The sequence below is a fragment of the Thermobia domestica genome, chromosome 12 (genome assembly GCF_964235325.1).
Source record: "Thermobia domestica chromosome 12, izTheDome1.hap1.1, whole genome shotgun sequence".
NCBI classification, from domain to species: Eukaryota; Metazoa; Arthropoda; class Insecta; order Zygentoma; family Lepismatidae; genus Thermobia; species Thermobia domestica.
In genome coordinates this window covers 40,375,483-40,390,309 of record NC_137465.1, presented here as the reverse complement: position 1 = coordinate 40,390,309, position 14,827 = coordinate 40,375,483, and the positions used below count along the sequence as shown (strand labels likewise).

Sequence of the window (14,827 nt, the reverse complement as noted above, 5' to 3'; positions counted from 1 at the left end):
ATAATTTCTGCTTCAGAGATTGGACTTTACTACATTGAAGTTGATGGAAAGTCAGAAATAAAACTTCAATCTCATAAGCATCGAACCCGGGACGATGCGCACTAACCAATCGGGTCCATTGGAGTATTATAACTTATATCCACTAAATAATTGTTTCTCTCTTTTGTCTTACCCTCGTGTGTGTTTAAAAAAAGAAAGAAAGAAAGAAAGAAACTTAACCAACTTTACTTTACTTGCGACGTAGTTGGGAAGCTCTATGAATTAAGACGTACATTTTATTTGATTTGATTGTTTAGCGTCCCTTTCAGTAGCGAGGCTATATGAGACGTGGACGGGGGCCTAATGTGGAATCTGAACCACGTCGTCTTCCGTTAGGAATCGAACCCGGGTCTTCCACACCTAAGGCATGTACGCTAACTATTTAGGCATGATTGACCTCTAAAAACGTATATTTCTGATGTAAAAGTTAAATATAACTGAGAGCGAAGTCGATTTGCTGTCCACACATCCCAGCACAAGAAAATCCATCTGGTTGGCCACCCATATCTCTTCTCGAGGCACAATGCCGAGAGTTTCAAGAGAATGCTTTAGTACTGTATCTAAACATGTTGCAAAATAAAGTGCTCAGTGTATACAGACAGTCAAATTATTTACCACTACACATTCTACTGTCCATTGTATAAATATTATCTACAGTACTTGGTAAACTCAAATCCAGTGAAAATCGTCTGATACGTACGCTCTTAGAACTTGTACAACCATCGGTAAAAGTAAGTAGGGTATTTTACATATAATCTATACATAACAAAGGCTATTTGTTTTTCGTTGATGACTGTACGACAACGGGTTTAGTGAAAATTAAAAGATGAAGCTCAGATTTCACTTGCTATAAATTGTGTAAGGATGAGTGCGGTTGAAAAAAAAGTTTGTATCCCCTACATGGAAAACAATGCTTGCAAGTATAAAATCACTTTCTTATGCTGAAGGTTTTGCGGTGCTCGGAAGGACGATCAGGTGATAAAGTAGTTGTTTTGCAAGTTAATAAACACGTTATTAAAAAAAATGAAAACACAGCTCATTTTAATGCATATATATATGTATGTGTGTGTGTGTCTATGCATGTCAAAGGAGTACTTACTACAATTAAAATAAGCCTGCTTTAAGTAATTACGTGTGTTTGTTACGGGTTCAAGGTGAATATCGCTAAATGTGTATGAATATATAAATATTTACAAGCATACCACCGTGTGTGTGACAAAGAGAGTATGATTTAGTTTTTGATCAGGTCACAAACAAATGCATTCAAGGTCAAACTGGAGAAAGACGAGAAATACTATGTAGCGAAGACTAACGCGTGTAATGTCCTGTAGTCTTTAATATGACATCCCGTGTTATGTCCTCTGGGGGACATTTGTGACGGAAATTGCAAATTGAGCTTAACGTTCCTCGTGGTTACACACTTCATGCTCTTGGTTTTCGTGTTAGAGACCCGGGTTCGATTCTAATTGAGCTTAGATGTTTTACTTCATACAACATAGAGGTTATGAAGGACTGGACCCAATATTAACGTGGTCTCTACATTACAACTGGGAGCTAAATCCGGTGTAGTTGATGGGTGCACAGATCATCATGCACGATCACCGTTACAGTATAGGTCCTTACCCACAACATTACCTCGCCTTCAAAAGAACTAAATTATAGGGACCATCCATCGGCCCCGCTTTTGATTGTATTGTGGGTACATGTGAAGGGAATGTTAAGCTGTAGATGTACTATCACCATACTGCCGTGGTAAAAGGTGCCCGTACTAAAGAGGTTGGCGTTCATGAGTTCGGAACTCATGTTCATGTGAAGTGAGCGTGAGATTGAGTGAGCGCGAGTTCCAAATCATGATGTGAGTGTGAGGTCGAATGAGTGTGATGTCGAGACGATGCTGTGAGCGTGATGTCCATTTTAGGATTTAGATTTCTGGGCTTTCGGCATATATGGCATTTAGCCCGTCACGTTTGAGGAGTGACGACCCTCGGCGAGCACACCATCCGGGGGAAGGGAAAGAATTTTGAAGACAGGAAGCTGCCTGGAACCTATATGTTAGGTACCACCCAGCATTTGCCTGGTGTGAATGAGGAAAACCTCGTTCAGGATCGCTGATCTGAAAAAAACTTTTTTTTTACACTTTTTCGAGCGAGTGCCCCACCGGGAATCGAACCCGGGAGTGCTCGCACCGAGAGCGTGATATTGAGTTGACGATGTGAACGTGAGGTCGAATTGATGTGAATGTGAGATCGATTGAGCGTGATGTCGAAAGCATGTTGTGAGAGGTCAAGTGAGCGTAATGTTGAGATGATGATGTGATGAGGTTGAGGTGAGCGTGAGAGATCTAGTGACCGTGGTGTCGAGATGATGTTCGGATCGTAAGGCTGAGGCTAGGAGTGTGATGTCGAAAAAAATGTGAGCGTGAAGTAGAGTCGAGCGAGTGTTTGTCATGTAGAAATTATGTTGTGAGTGTGAGTGTGTTGTGAGTTTGACGATGTGAGCATGAAGTCGAGTGAGTTTAATGTCAAAATGATGTGATCGTGAGGTTAAGTGAACATCAAGTCGAAAGGATGTTGTGAGTATGAGTTTGAGTGACGTTATTCCAAAGCAGGTACCTTTAGATTTACGGGTTTTAATTTGCTCATTGATTGTAGATGACGAAAATAATTCTAAAACAATAATACCTAGGGCATTGAATGTTTTCATCCCGGAAGCGTACGCAGAATAGAAATAGGCAAAATAGGAATTTCTGTTTTTCCTACATCAAAGATGAGATAGGGATTGTGGTATAAATTGCCTGCAGAGCTGTACACGTAATAGTAACAGATCAGGGATGTAATTTGGGGAAGGCAGGGGAATTTCCCCGTATATTTGAGAAACACATGCTTTTTCAAAATTGTAAACCAATATACTAATAAAAAAAACCTGAAACCCTTATGTCGATGAACAATTTTGCTCCCTTCTCCCAGACAAAGTTTGAAATGATGCTACTGTAACAAGCCAAACAAGAAAACACAATTGAAAAATCATTTAGATATTATTGAACAGTACTAATTTCAAGGATCTTATAAAATAGAGGATCTGCCCTTACAACAAAATCATGAAGCCATATGTCACAGCTTTGCCACACCTACTCTGCTCCCTCCGAGCCACTAAGATCGCGATGTTCCGAGCCAACAATCATGGCGGAAACGAAAGTAGCCAATCAGACGTGCCGGCTCAGACGATGCTCGTTTTTTTTTTTTTTTTTTTTTTTGCTTCATTGGGTTCATATGATGAAGATACGTATGGGTAGATCCTCTATTTTATAACATCCTCGACTAATTTAGACATCTTATCTTCTTTATTATACTTGTTGCTTGTTTTGTTAGAGCCTAACTTCAAAACACGTGACATTTTACTTGGTATGTACGTAGATTAATAGACTCTCTTCATTTCGGTATCAGAATCTGGTATCCAACATTTCAAAATTTGGTAATCTTTTGGCCAATGAATAGAACATTCAAGTAATTTTAAATGAAATGAAATGAAATCGTTAAGTTTTACGTCCCACGGTTATGCCGGCTAGGGTAAAGGAGACAGTGATGATGAGAAATGAATGAAATGGGGGAATGGATAAAGTGGGAGGAAACGGGAGATTCCCGAGAAAAATCACGCATACGGTGTTTGTCCACCACAAAGTCCACTTGGTGCGAGCTGGGATCAAACCAAGGACCCTATGCACTAGAGGTGAGCACTCTACCACTGAGCCAGCGCGGCCTTCATAATTTTTTTTTTTTTTTAGTTTTATGTGCTACGCTTAGTGAAGTTGATTATATTCAAACATCATACTAACAGGCATTATGAACTCTCTTTGCACCTATTCTAGCAACGTAAATTGAAACATGCTATTGATCATACATAAAAGCTTATGTATAGAAACAATCGCCCGGTGTGTTGTTGGTAAACAATGAACAGTGAAAACAAAACTCCCGCTACACACGTACGCACATTTACACGTATAAGCATATGTTGACACATACGCACTCAGTTTTGACATGGTGGGAATTAATAATCTTGCCATATTTGTCTTGAACGACGTGACTTGTAATTTGAGTATAATCTTCAATTGATCATATTATCAAACAATGTAACCGTTAGAAGTTAGTCATGGAAGTCAGCTACAGAAACTTTCAAGTTCAGTGGTTGTCAGTTTTTAAGTACAAACTGCTTCTGTGCCTTCAAATACAATACTTCACATGCGTGCACCCAGAATGCGTCGTATTAGAATCATGTAGTGAGGGACAAACTACACCTCACGGGCCATACGCGACTCTCTGAAAGTTTCTATCAGGTCCGCGATATCATGCTTAATCTGACAAACTAAAATAACAGGGTTAACAGATGTCATTTTATACTCAGACTTGTCCTCTTTTTCGGACCCTAAAAAACTGTTCGGGCAATTTTTTTAACCAAAAAAACTGGGGTGCTTTTTGAAGAACAGATAACAGCTCCATCTTGCGTTATTGTTATTTTTAATAAATTTCATTGACACGTCTAAAGTTATTTTCTTTTTCTTTAGCCTCCACCTAAAAAAAAAAAAAGCTGGCTAATCAGTGTTCTACACGGTAACTCTTGAACGACATGAAGGTTTGAATTCTGTTTTTAAGTAATAGGTAGCTACAGCAATTATCCCGGTCGAGTTTGTGAATGGAATCAACCCGTTAACATCTTTACGAATAAGAGGAAGGGGTGAAATGGTGGCTCAGTGATAGAGCAATTACCTCTGGTGTGTGGGGTCTCTGGTTCAATTCCCGGTCAAGTAAGTTTGTGGCAAGTTTGGTGGATAACATAGTTTACGTGTTTTATTTCGGGATACTTTCGTTCCCCCCCAATCTTATCACTTCACCAATTCTTCCATCATCATTCACTTGCCTTAATCATCGTCTCCTTTATTAAAGGGAATAATCCTGGGGCGTTAAGCCAGTAGCGTAGCCAGGATGTGTGTTTGGGGGGCCCAAGTGCTGTTATAGGTACATATAAAAAATTACAAACAAAAAATATAAAAACATAAAAATATATAAAAAAATTACAAACATCAAAGTACCAAACTACATTGTCGGATCTCTTTGGGGGGGCCTTTGGGTCCCCCCCTTTTCTACGCCACTGCGTTAAACTGAAATATTCCATTTCATTTTACGGGTAATTGTGACTTTAATATACTATGTTGTTTAAAAACGCGACGTCCCCTAGCTTGTAGGCAATATGTACAGCAACAAAGTACTGCTTGTCGTATCATCAAATGATATGTAGCTTTTTCTTAGCTAGGTATTGATTGACTGCATTAAAGTGGTTCGAATTCCAAATTAAACTGTATAAGTTCACGTCTCATATGGCCTCAGTGCAGAAAAGAGACGCTGAACTTCAACAAACAAAATAAATAACGATCTCGATAAAATTTTTAACATATATATGTGGTTTGAGCCTAGGATTGTTTTTTATTTCACTTAGAATTTCCTAAGGTCACTGTCAAACAAAATCGAATAATATATGAAAGTATGAAATAATATCTGAGTTTTTACGTCCCGCGATTATGTCTTGTAGGTTAAAGGAGACGTAGATGATCAGGATGAAGGAAATGATGGAATGAAGAAAGTGGGAGGAAACGGGAATACCCCGAGAAAGCCCACGCTCACGATATTTTGTATCTTCTTTTATTATTATTATTATTATTATTATTATTATTATTATTATTATTATTATTATTATTATTATTATTATTATTATTATTATTATTATTATTATTATGGAATTGCATATTAAGAAATTCATTGGGTAAATTTTAAGGAAAGGTTTCATTCCGCAAGGTTTTGGCCAAGCGAGGTTCGGTCCGCGACGTTTTTGGACGGCGAGGCTTTGACTAGGCGAGATTTTGTCCCGCGAGGTTTTGGCCACGCGAGATTTTGGGCGGCGAGGTTTTGGCCCGCGAGATTTTGTCCGTATCCTCTGAGCCACTTGTCCCAGCCATCTTTGATGTCTCGAGCTAATTATATATACTCTATATTGTCGTCAGAGTCGAAAAGGAGCAGACCAGGTACCTATAATGCAAAAAGGCCTAGATTCGACAGAAGCAGGATTTATTTTCATACCTAGTTAATCAAGTCTTTATCAAGTTATTTATTTATACATATTTGAATCGCTTTCTGTTAAAAGGAAGTATGTGCAACAAAAATTGTCGGAAAGTGGCAAAAACTGTTTTCTTACGAGACGGTTTAGTTTATGAAGAAAAGAAAAATACTTTATATTTATAATACGTTTCAAGAAAAACACGTCCTTTTAACACAAGTTGTTACACCTGCCTCTAAAATATTTATTTCTTTAAGAAAGTTAAAATTGTGAAAAATGTTACATACGTCCTTTTAACAAAAATCGATTCATTTCTGGTCATTACTGGCATTTATGAACTTATGCTCGTTACATACGAGGAATGACATCTCTCGGCGAGCACACTATCCGCGGGAAGGGGGAAGAAAAGAAGCGACCTGGGTCCTGTAAGTTAGGTACCATCCCGGCATTTGACTGGTGTGAATGAAGAAAAAAAACACTCAAGTTCCCTGGCCTAAAAAGTTGTTACATCTTTCCGAAAAAGGTGTCCCCATCGGAAATCGAACCCAGGACCGCTGGCACCAAAGGTGACCATAACCTCCTCTGTCAAATGAGAACCTAGGGCAACCTGGGAAAATAAACGCAGTCATCATAGTTCCAAAATATACCAAGGTCTCGGAAATTGCAGCGCTATCTTTACGCTCTCCATAGGCCTGTCACAAAAGAGAACTTATCTTTACTTCTACCGTGTTCCGTAACAGATAAAGAAAATATAGATACCACTCTTTTCATGTCTGTCACATTAATTTTTGACATGCACTCTTTAATATTCAATGATGATCTTAAGGCTGGCTGACTTGGAATTTAGTGTACCTTTTCAGCACTGAGACCATATAAGATACGGAGCTACAGCTTAATGTTAGAACTGAACCACATATGCTCCCACCTGGAATCGAACTGGGGGCTACCGCACTAGAGGCGTACATTAACTATACAGCTATGACGGAGATTTATATCCCGTAGGTCACTGGTTCCCAACAGTGTTTACCTGGTGTCTCCTTTGTGAACCCTGCATACTTCAAGTTCCCCTTCGTGAAACCTGCATTTTTCACTCCTCCTTGCTGCTTGTTGGTCTGACCCCTTTTACGATTTCAGATCCAGCAATTAATTCTTAAATAGAATAATAATAATAATAATAATAATAATAATAATAATAATAATAATAATAATAATAATAATAATAATAATAATAATAATAATAATAATAATAATATCAATTTATATTCACTTTGAGGAAAACTGCTTCAGACTATTGTACTGCAGTATTATTTCTTTATTACCGTGTTGTTCTTAAGGCAACCATGGTTCTTACTCGATAGTTATTTGTGTTCCTATGATATGTAACTTAACGTTTCTTTGTTACAATATTCATAACGTTTGTAATTACGAATGTCATTTCTGTCCGTAGCTTGCACCTTCCTTGCTCGCTCTTCACGCACTTCAGGTTGGGAACCACTGCAGTAGGCTAAAGTAAATCTTTGAAATGAATCCCCATGATTATATGCCCTTTATGCTAAGGGAGACGGATGATTAAGGCAAGTGAATGATAATGGAATAATTGGTGGAATGAGAATGTGGGAGGAAACGAGAGTACCCCGAGAAAGTCCACAAACTCACTTGGCCAGAATCGAACTAGAGACCCTATGCACCTGAGGTAAGCGCTCTACCACTGAGACACTATGACCCCTTTTCCTGTAGCCTAAGGGAAACAGATGTTAAATGTACGTGAATTCTAGAAGAATTGGGGGAATAGAGAGAGCGATATCAAACAGGATAAAATCCACGGACACAATGCGTTCACTACATATTCACATTGTCTGACATCGAAGCAGAGACTTTTCCGACTAAAGATAAGCTCAGAAGCACTACGAGTTTATCCCCGAATTGATTCTTGGGATATATCAGAATGGGTTCATGAGGGATCAGTGAATCACATTTGGGCTATTGACCTAGCAGGCAAAGAATAATCATAGCACATACGTACATACAACACACGAGAAAAATCTAACACAGGTGGTACCCAAGACCTACCTGTGGACAGTATAAAGAAAATCATGAAAGTGATTTATAGGGTTGTGTAACGTATAATCTTGAAAGAATTGTTCTAAACAAGAGGAATTCACTGGAACTACACGACCTATTTATCACACAACTGTCTTCATAATAAAGAATTAAGTGCTTATGCATTTAATGGTAATGGAACTTTGCAAGTTTATCACCATGAAATTTTCTTTCTTCCCTTCTTTTCTTGCACATTATTTTATTTTTTTTAAAGATCTTCTCTGAAGATCATTCGTTTATCTCTGTTTCCAGTTTGGGAAAACAAAAGATCTGTTTATTACGGTTAAACGTGAAGCAGGTACAATCGTGAATCAGTTCTTCTAAGATCCTCAACAAAAGCAATGGGAGAGGTAAGGATGATCCCTTATATTAAAAAAAAAAAAAAAAAAAAAAAGTTGAACATCATTTATTTATGCAAGGTGAAGCGAAGTGACCAAGATTTTATCTAAGTCTTAAACGCATCCCAAAACACTATAATTAGCATTAGGCCAAGAAAAGAGCGGGGGCAGAGAGTATATGAAAAATGACATATGGTCAATATTCTTTTTTTATTATTATTATTTAATGGAAGCACTATTTGCACTTTTCTTAAACGATCCTTTGGAACCAAATAAGGCAAACTATAATTATCGTACACTTGTGCGCGAAACAATGCGCAGTTTTGAATCAAGTTTATCAGCTAAACGAATCTCGAAAAAAACGTAAAATCTCATTAATTCCTAACGCCCACTGCTTGTTCCTTCGTTCTTCATGAATGAATCTTGTACGTAGCGTGCGCAAAGTGCTCAAGGTTGCCGCTCAAAACATGAATGAATAGGATAACAAACACAGCACTCTGTACTACCTCGTCATGTTTGCCTTCGCCGTTGTTCTTTACGAGCCTATCCTAGCAATCAAACGACACGATCACAATGATTGATATAAACTATATTAAGCCTTGAATATATTTCCATATGAATGAGTTGTAGTAGACGAAAGGGTTACAGAGGAGGAAAGGGGTGGATCTCCAAGAACATGTTTTGCCGTATACAAGTCCACGGAGTCAACTGCCGCCCCCAGGCCATGTAATGGACTCGCCCAGTCATTCATGAGAAGGCTCTATAAAACGTTGTAGTAGATTGGGTGCGCAGTAGAGGTAGAACCAGGTGCAGAATCGCTGGAGCCAAATACGAGTCAAGTGAAGTGAGAAAACGACCTTCAAACAGCTCTTCGCGCGCGGGAGAAGACTTGAACGCGTGGACTGCAAGCTAGCGCAGCGATGCTCATTCTCAAGATGCTCGTTACTGCGCTGTGCCTGTTAATTCATAAGGCGGTGGCATCCCGATTGCCCTTCCATCAGGAACAAACTCATTTTAGGATCTTCTATCAAGTTGGGGTAAGTCATCTGGTCATCTGGAAAATTTTCACCTGTTCTGTGTTTTCATTTTTTTTTTCTGTTCTCTTCTTGCTTTAGAACAACTTGATTCGCGCCATCTTTTGAATTAAGACCGGATATACCTAGTCACGGTCAAGTGAATTCTTGGTTTAAGGTATTCATCTAATGCGATACGCTGTTTCAAACCCTAGAGTCATTGCCTTGTCACTATCTGTTACGGAAATTACACGTTTACAAAAGTGTCGTGCTGAGTGAACAAAGTACTGGATTACAGAAATGGTGTATCTATTTTGCAATCTACAATCTCAAACAACCACAAAAGATGACGGCTGTTGCTTGTTTCCAACTAAGCACGCCCACTTCCAAAAGGGCATCCCACGTACCAAAACAACGGCTGTTAGCATCACTTCATCATATGGACATTTAATGTCTGCTTAAAATTAATTTATTTGTAGTTTGGATTTGTTTATTTAGAATTCGATCCCCCTATTTTGGTGCTCAGGTTGTATGAGATGTGAGAACCGAATTGCATAAGCCTCCGCTGAGAAATGAACTCGAGACCAAGCGCAGAGAAAGCATACTACACTAAATGCTAGTCGGAAATCTGATATGTATCTGTTAGACCAATTGCCTAACTTTTATTCTACTTTTTTCAAAGTTCATTCTTGACTAAGCAAGGGCAGAATGGAATTGTTTTCTACGTGTGTATTCCTTTGGTAATTTTAAAAACTTATAATACTCACGCAACATTTTCGAGTAATTGTATTGATCATTATTTTGATAAATTTTTATTTGAGAACTTAATTGAATATGACCTATAATTAGAAGATAATGGTGCAGGCGACGACATGAACGCAGTTTCGTGAATATTTGGCTGAACAAAATTAAATTTCTTGATGCTAGTTCTCACGAAGGGCTATGTACGGGCAGATGGCGCACATACAACTCTGTAATGTATGGTCATCGCATCAATTACAATATTCTTTAAGACTTTCTACACCGAAGTCGGCTGCCTTGTAAGTCAGTTACTTTCCAACTTCTTCGGGATGCAGTCAACACAGAAAAATCTGTTCCGAATCATGGGCGCCCAAAAGGGAGGGCAGGGTGGAGCCCGAGCACACTTCTGGCTCACGAAAATGTATTAAATTTCTTAAGATTTTCTTAATACAAATAAAAAATACCAAGCGTAATATAGCAACCAGGGATTTGAGCCCCCCCCCCTCTAGAAAATTTTCTTTGAGCACCGTTGTTCCGAATGGAAATTGACCCCAGGACCGCGTACATTTCTTCCTTTATTTCTTCTGTAAGCACCATTTATTTATAAATTTTTCACATTTTTTCAAGTAAGTTAAACTGATTGACGTATTTGCTAGTTTGATATATGAGTTAAATTTTGGTCTGAATCGTGCTCTGAAGCCTAATGAACGTAAGTGTCCACTGAAAACTGTATTCCGTACCATACGCATTACTTCAATTGTTGATGAGTGCTTTAAGTACTAAAATTGTTTCGTAACAATGCTGATAAGAATGTCAGTGTAATTTCTTAAAAATTCAAACCTCCTGGCACTAATGCTCACGATGCTCTATGGTCAGTCAGCCCAAATTCAAGTGTGTGGTGCGTGATATGATACCGCTTCTGCGTATGAAAGCAACTAGGATGTTCGCCTAGTGTCAAGGTTCCGAATTCAATTTCTGGTCCTGAAACGAGTTTCCGTTGAGAAACTGAACAAGGTAAAACAGTACAACACAAAACCGAACTACCACATAAAGAATATTTAACTCCACGTAAAATATTAAGTCCTGTTCACTGGTCTAGGGGCTAGTGCGCGCGTCTTTCATACATGTGGTCCAAGGTTCGATTTTTGAAAGTTCATATTTCACCACTAAAAATTTAAGTACTAATTGTAAATAGTGAATATCACGAATAGTGTGTTTAACAAGTGTAGTTTGGAGGTCAGTTTCTAGTTGTGGTGCCCACGAGATGAGAAAAAAAGTTTTCATCTCGTCTCAAAATCAAGACGAGAAGTATATTTTTAATTTTGAGACGAGACGAAACGAGAAACGTTTTGACTCTCGTGACGACAATAATTCACCCAAGTCTTAGACCTCACTGTTTTAGTATTACATGATTTATATATGAAAACTTCAAATCGATAAGGTTATTGTACGAACACAATGAAGAACATTTATCAAATATACAGGTCATTGCAAAATATACTTCAACAGTTTAAATTATATTATATCATTGACTTTTCGTGACGCGAAAGGATTCTGATAACTTCTAGAAGAAATAAAGAAAAAAAATCACGGTTTAAATTTTGTACATACATTTACAAAAGGAGACAAGACGTGAAAAATTCTTCGAGAATCAACACGAGACTTCTACAAAGATTATGAGACAAAAAAACGAGACAAGAAAACCATATATCTCGCCTCGTCTCGTGAGTAACCCTAGTTTCCAGCAAGGACATAAAATTATTTTAGTGTTGATACATAGTTGTGAAGCAGTCAGCGACAAAAATTCTTTCAGTTTTGGTAAAATTTATTTTGGAAGTAATGGTTGTATGGCTGAAACGTACAGAAAATTACTTTTTTAAAAAATTCTGAAAACTGTACTCAAATTGTCCTTCCATTCTGAAGTTATTTACGAAACTAATTTCATGAAACGGAAAGAACTTTTGTCGTTGACTGTACATGGCTTAAGGTAACGATGTGCTGACCATACATCACTCAGTTATAAAACGTCTTCGCTGCCTTATAGCCTCCGTTGACTATAATGCCAGGAAGTTTAGTACATAACATAATAAACTACTGTACATATATAGGTCTACATTAATACCAATATTTAAAACCTTACATAATGTTACGTTTATCATGCATTATATCAAAGAATCGAAAATTATATATTGATACAGAAAGAATTATGAAATACCAGTTATAAAATATTCAGAATTTCAAATAGTTTTCACTTTTCAAAATGGAGTAGAATTTAATGCCATGTTACAGAATAACATTTACAGCATTATAATGTGCTCCCTTTTATCTACATTTCTTCTGACATCCAGGTTGAAAAAAGATGTTCTTTACTGAGGCGTGCCCAATAGGACGGTTTTCGGTCATTAACCCCCCTTTTTCAGCAAGATATTATGGAAAAATATACATTTATCATGTTAGGATACTTATACAAATATCAAGCGTCCTGAAACTAGATGAGTTCGGGTGCTTAAAAAAAAAAATGAAATTAAATCTTTAAGTTTTATATCCCATGCTTATGCCGGCTAGGCTAAAGGAGACAGTGATCATGGCAAATGAATGAAATGATGGAATGAAGAAAGTGGAAGGAAACAGAAGAACCCCGAGAAAACCCACACACACAGTGTTTGTCCACCACAAAGCTCACTTGGTGTGAACTGGGATCAAACCAAGGATCCCATGCACCAGAGGTGAACTCTCTATTACTGAGTCATCGCGGCTCTGGGTGCTTGAAATCATCCCTTGGTGAAATTCTGTGTACGCCATTGCTTTCTTATGTTACGAAAATAACATAAATTTGTTATGTGTAGTGGTCGTGCAAAATTAAATGGTGCTATTTATGATAATATTCATTAAATTAAATGCTAAAATTAATCCAAGAGTAAAAGAAACAAAACACTATTAAGATTTTCGTGATTAATCTGTGAACTATATATTTGAGTCGTGTGTTTCTTCACCGTCATATACTAAAACCAGCGGTGAAACGAGAAATACTCGTGTATTACATAATTAAAACTACGTTCTGTGTTGATAGCATCTTTATTCACTAACATCACTTCATCTAATTAAATACTTTTTATTTCCTTTTATTTTTTGTGCTATAAGCAAATGAAATTTATTCGTTTATATGATAACGTTTTTAAGTTTTATGATAATAAAGACCTGAATCTCCGGAATTAAGTCTTGTGCTTTGCGTATCAAAAAGTCAGAGTGTTAACTAACAATTATGTTCTTTGAGAACAAACATACAATGAGGTCATTAAGGTGAAATGCTAATATGAGCTTTGTGTCTATAGATGTGAATTTTTTATAATTTAGTTTTACGTTCTACATAGTTTGATCTGGATATAAACTTGCAACTCTCCACATTCTACCACTGAACTATCACAACTGTAGGATTTGTTTACATACTTTTTTAACTTTCTACCCAATGTAAATCATATCAAATATGTAATGAACATCAAAGTTGAAGCCCGCAATCTGTTTTTACCGGAAACAAACTTTTAGCAAGCAGGCAGAAATCTAAACTTTCTTTTCCTGCCTTTCAACATGCTATGGAAAGGACAAACAAAACATCATTACTATCACTTCATTGCTCTACGACTACTCAGTGCTGAAAAAAAAATATAATACAACAGCGTTTCTCGAACTGTGGTCCACGGTCCACAAGTGGTCCTCGAAATGAAATGAAATGAAATCTTTGAGTTCAACGTCCCACGATTATTCTCTTTAGGCTAAGGAAAACGATGAATAAGGCAAGTGAATGATGATGGAAGAATTAGTGGAATGAGAAAGTGGGAGGAAACGGGAGTACCCCGAGAAAACCCACGAGCACGATGTTGTTCACCACAAACTTACTTGGTCAGCGATCGAACCAGGGACCCCATACATTCTCTCCCCTTAGGATATGGATTTCATTCGAATTGACACGATAAAAACTCAGTTCAGACACTAATTGCTATTTAAAAATTCATTTTAAATAGTTCAGCCGCCTTCGCGTAATGCGACCACAATCAAAATCACTTTCATTTTTAATTATACAGGTAAAAGAATGACATTACATAATTTATGACAAAATAAAGATTTAAAAAAATTAAGGACAGATCTTGCTATTTCTTTCAGAATCAATTATTCCTGTGGTCTCGATGACTCACTGTCATTTTCTCTGAAATCAAGTGTCAGAACTAGATTCTTTATTTCTTTTGTAAAAGTGTCATTCGCTAAATAAAATCTTCATTGCAAGAAACCGGACCCAAGCCATTCGTCGAAAGACAATCCATCTCCTGAACCATCGGTATTCTTGTTAGTGATTACGTGTCTTCTTGACTCGTTAAAAGTTTTTGCCATGTTTTTGCGACCAAATCCCTGACGAAGAATGTATACTTTAATACATCCTTGTCGCTGCAGAACCAGGGCTAGATGTCCTTGCTTCTACGTACGACTTCCACATTGCAATTT

The 14,827-nt window shown here is 37.5% G+C and overlaps 2 protein-coding genes across 4 annotated transcripts in view; one reads left to right on the top strand and one right to left on the bottom strand.

Moving 5' to 3' along the window:
* LOC145666417 (elongation factor-like GTPase 1) overlaps nt 1–14,827 on the bottom strand; it is a 642,062-nt gene that overhangs the window by 26,240 nt on the left and 600,995 nt on the right. The gene's annotated exons all lie outside the window — the stretch shown is intronic.
* Nucleotides 9,130–14,827, top strand: part of aos (protein argos) — a 67,633-nt gene continuing 61,935 nt past the window's right edge. The window contains exon 1 of the mRNA XM_081733626.1: nt 9,130–9,616. Coding sequence (XP_081589752.1) covers nt 9,500–9,616 — 117 coding nt within the window. The 5' untranslated portion in view covers nt 9,130–9,499. The remainder of the gene's footprint in view (nt 9,617–14,827) is intronic.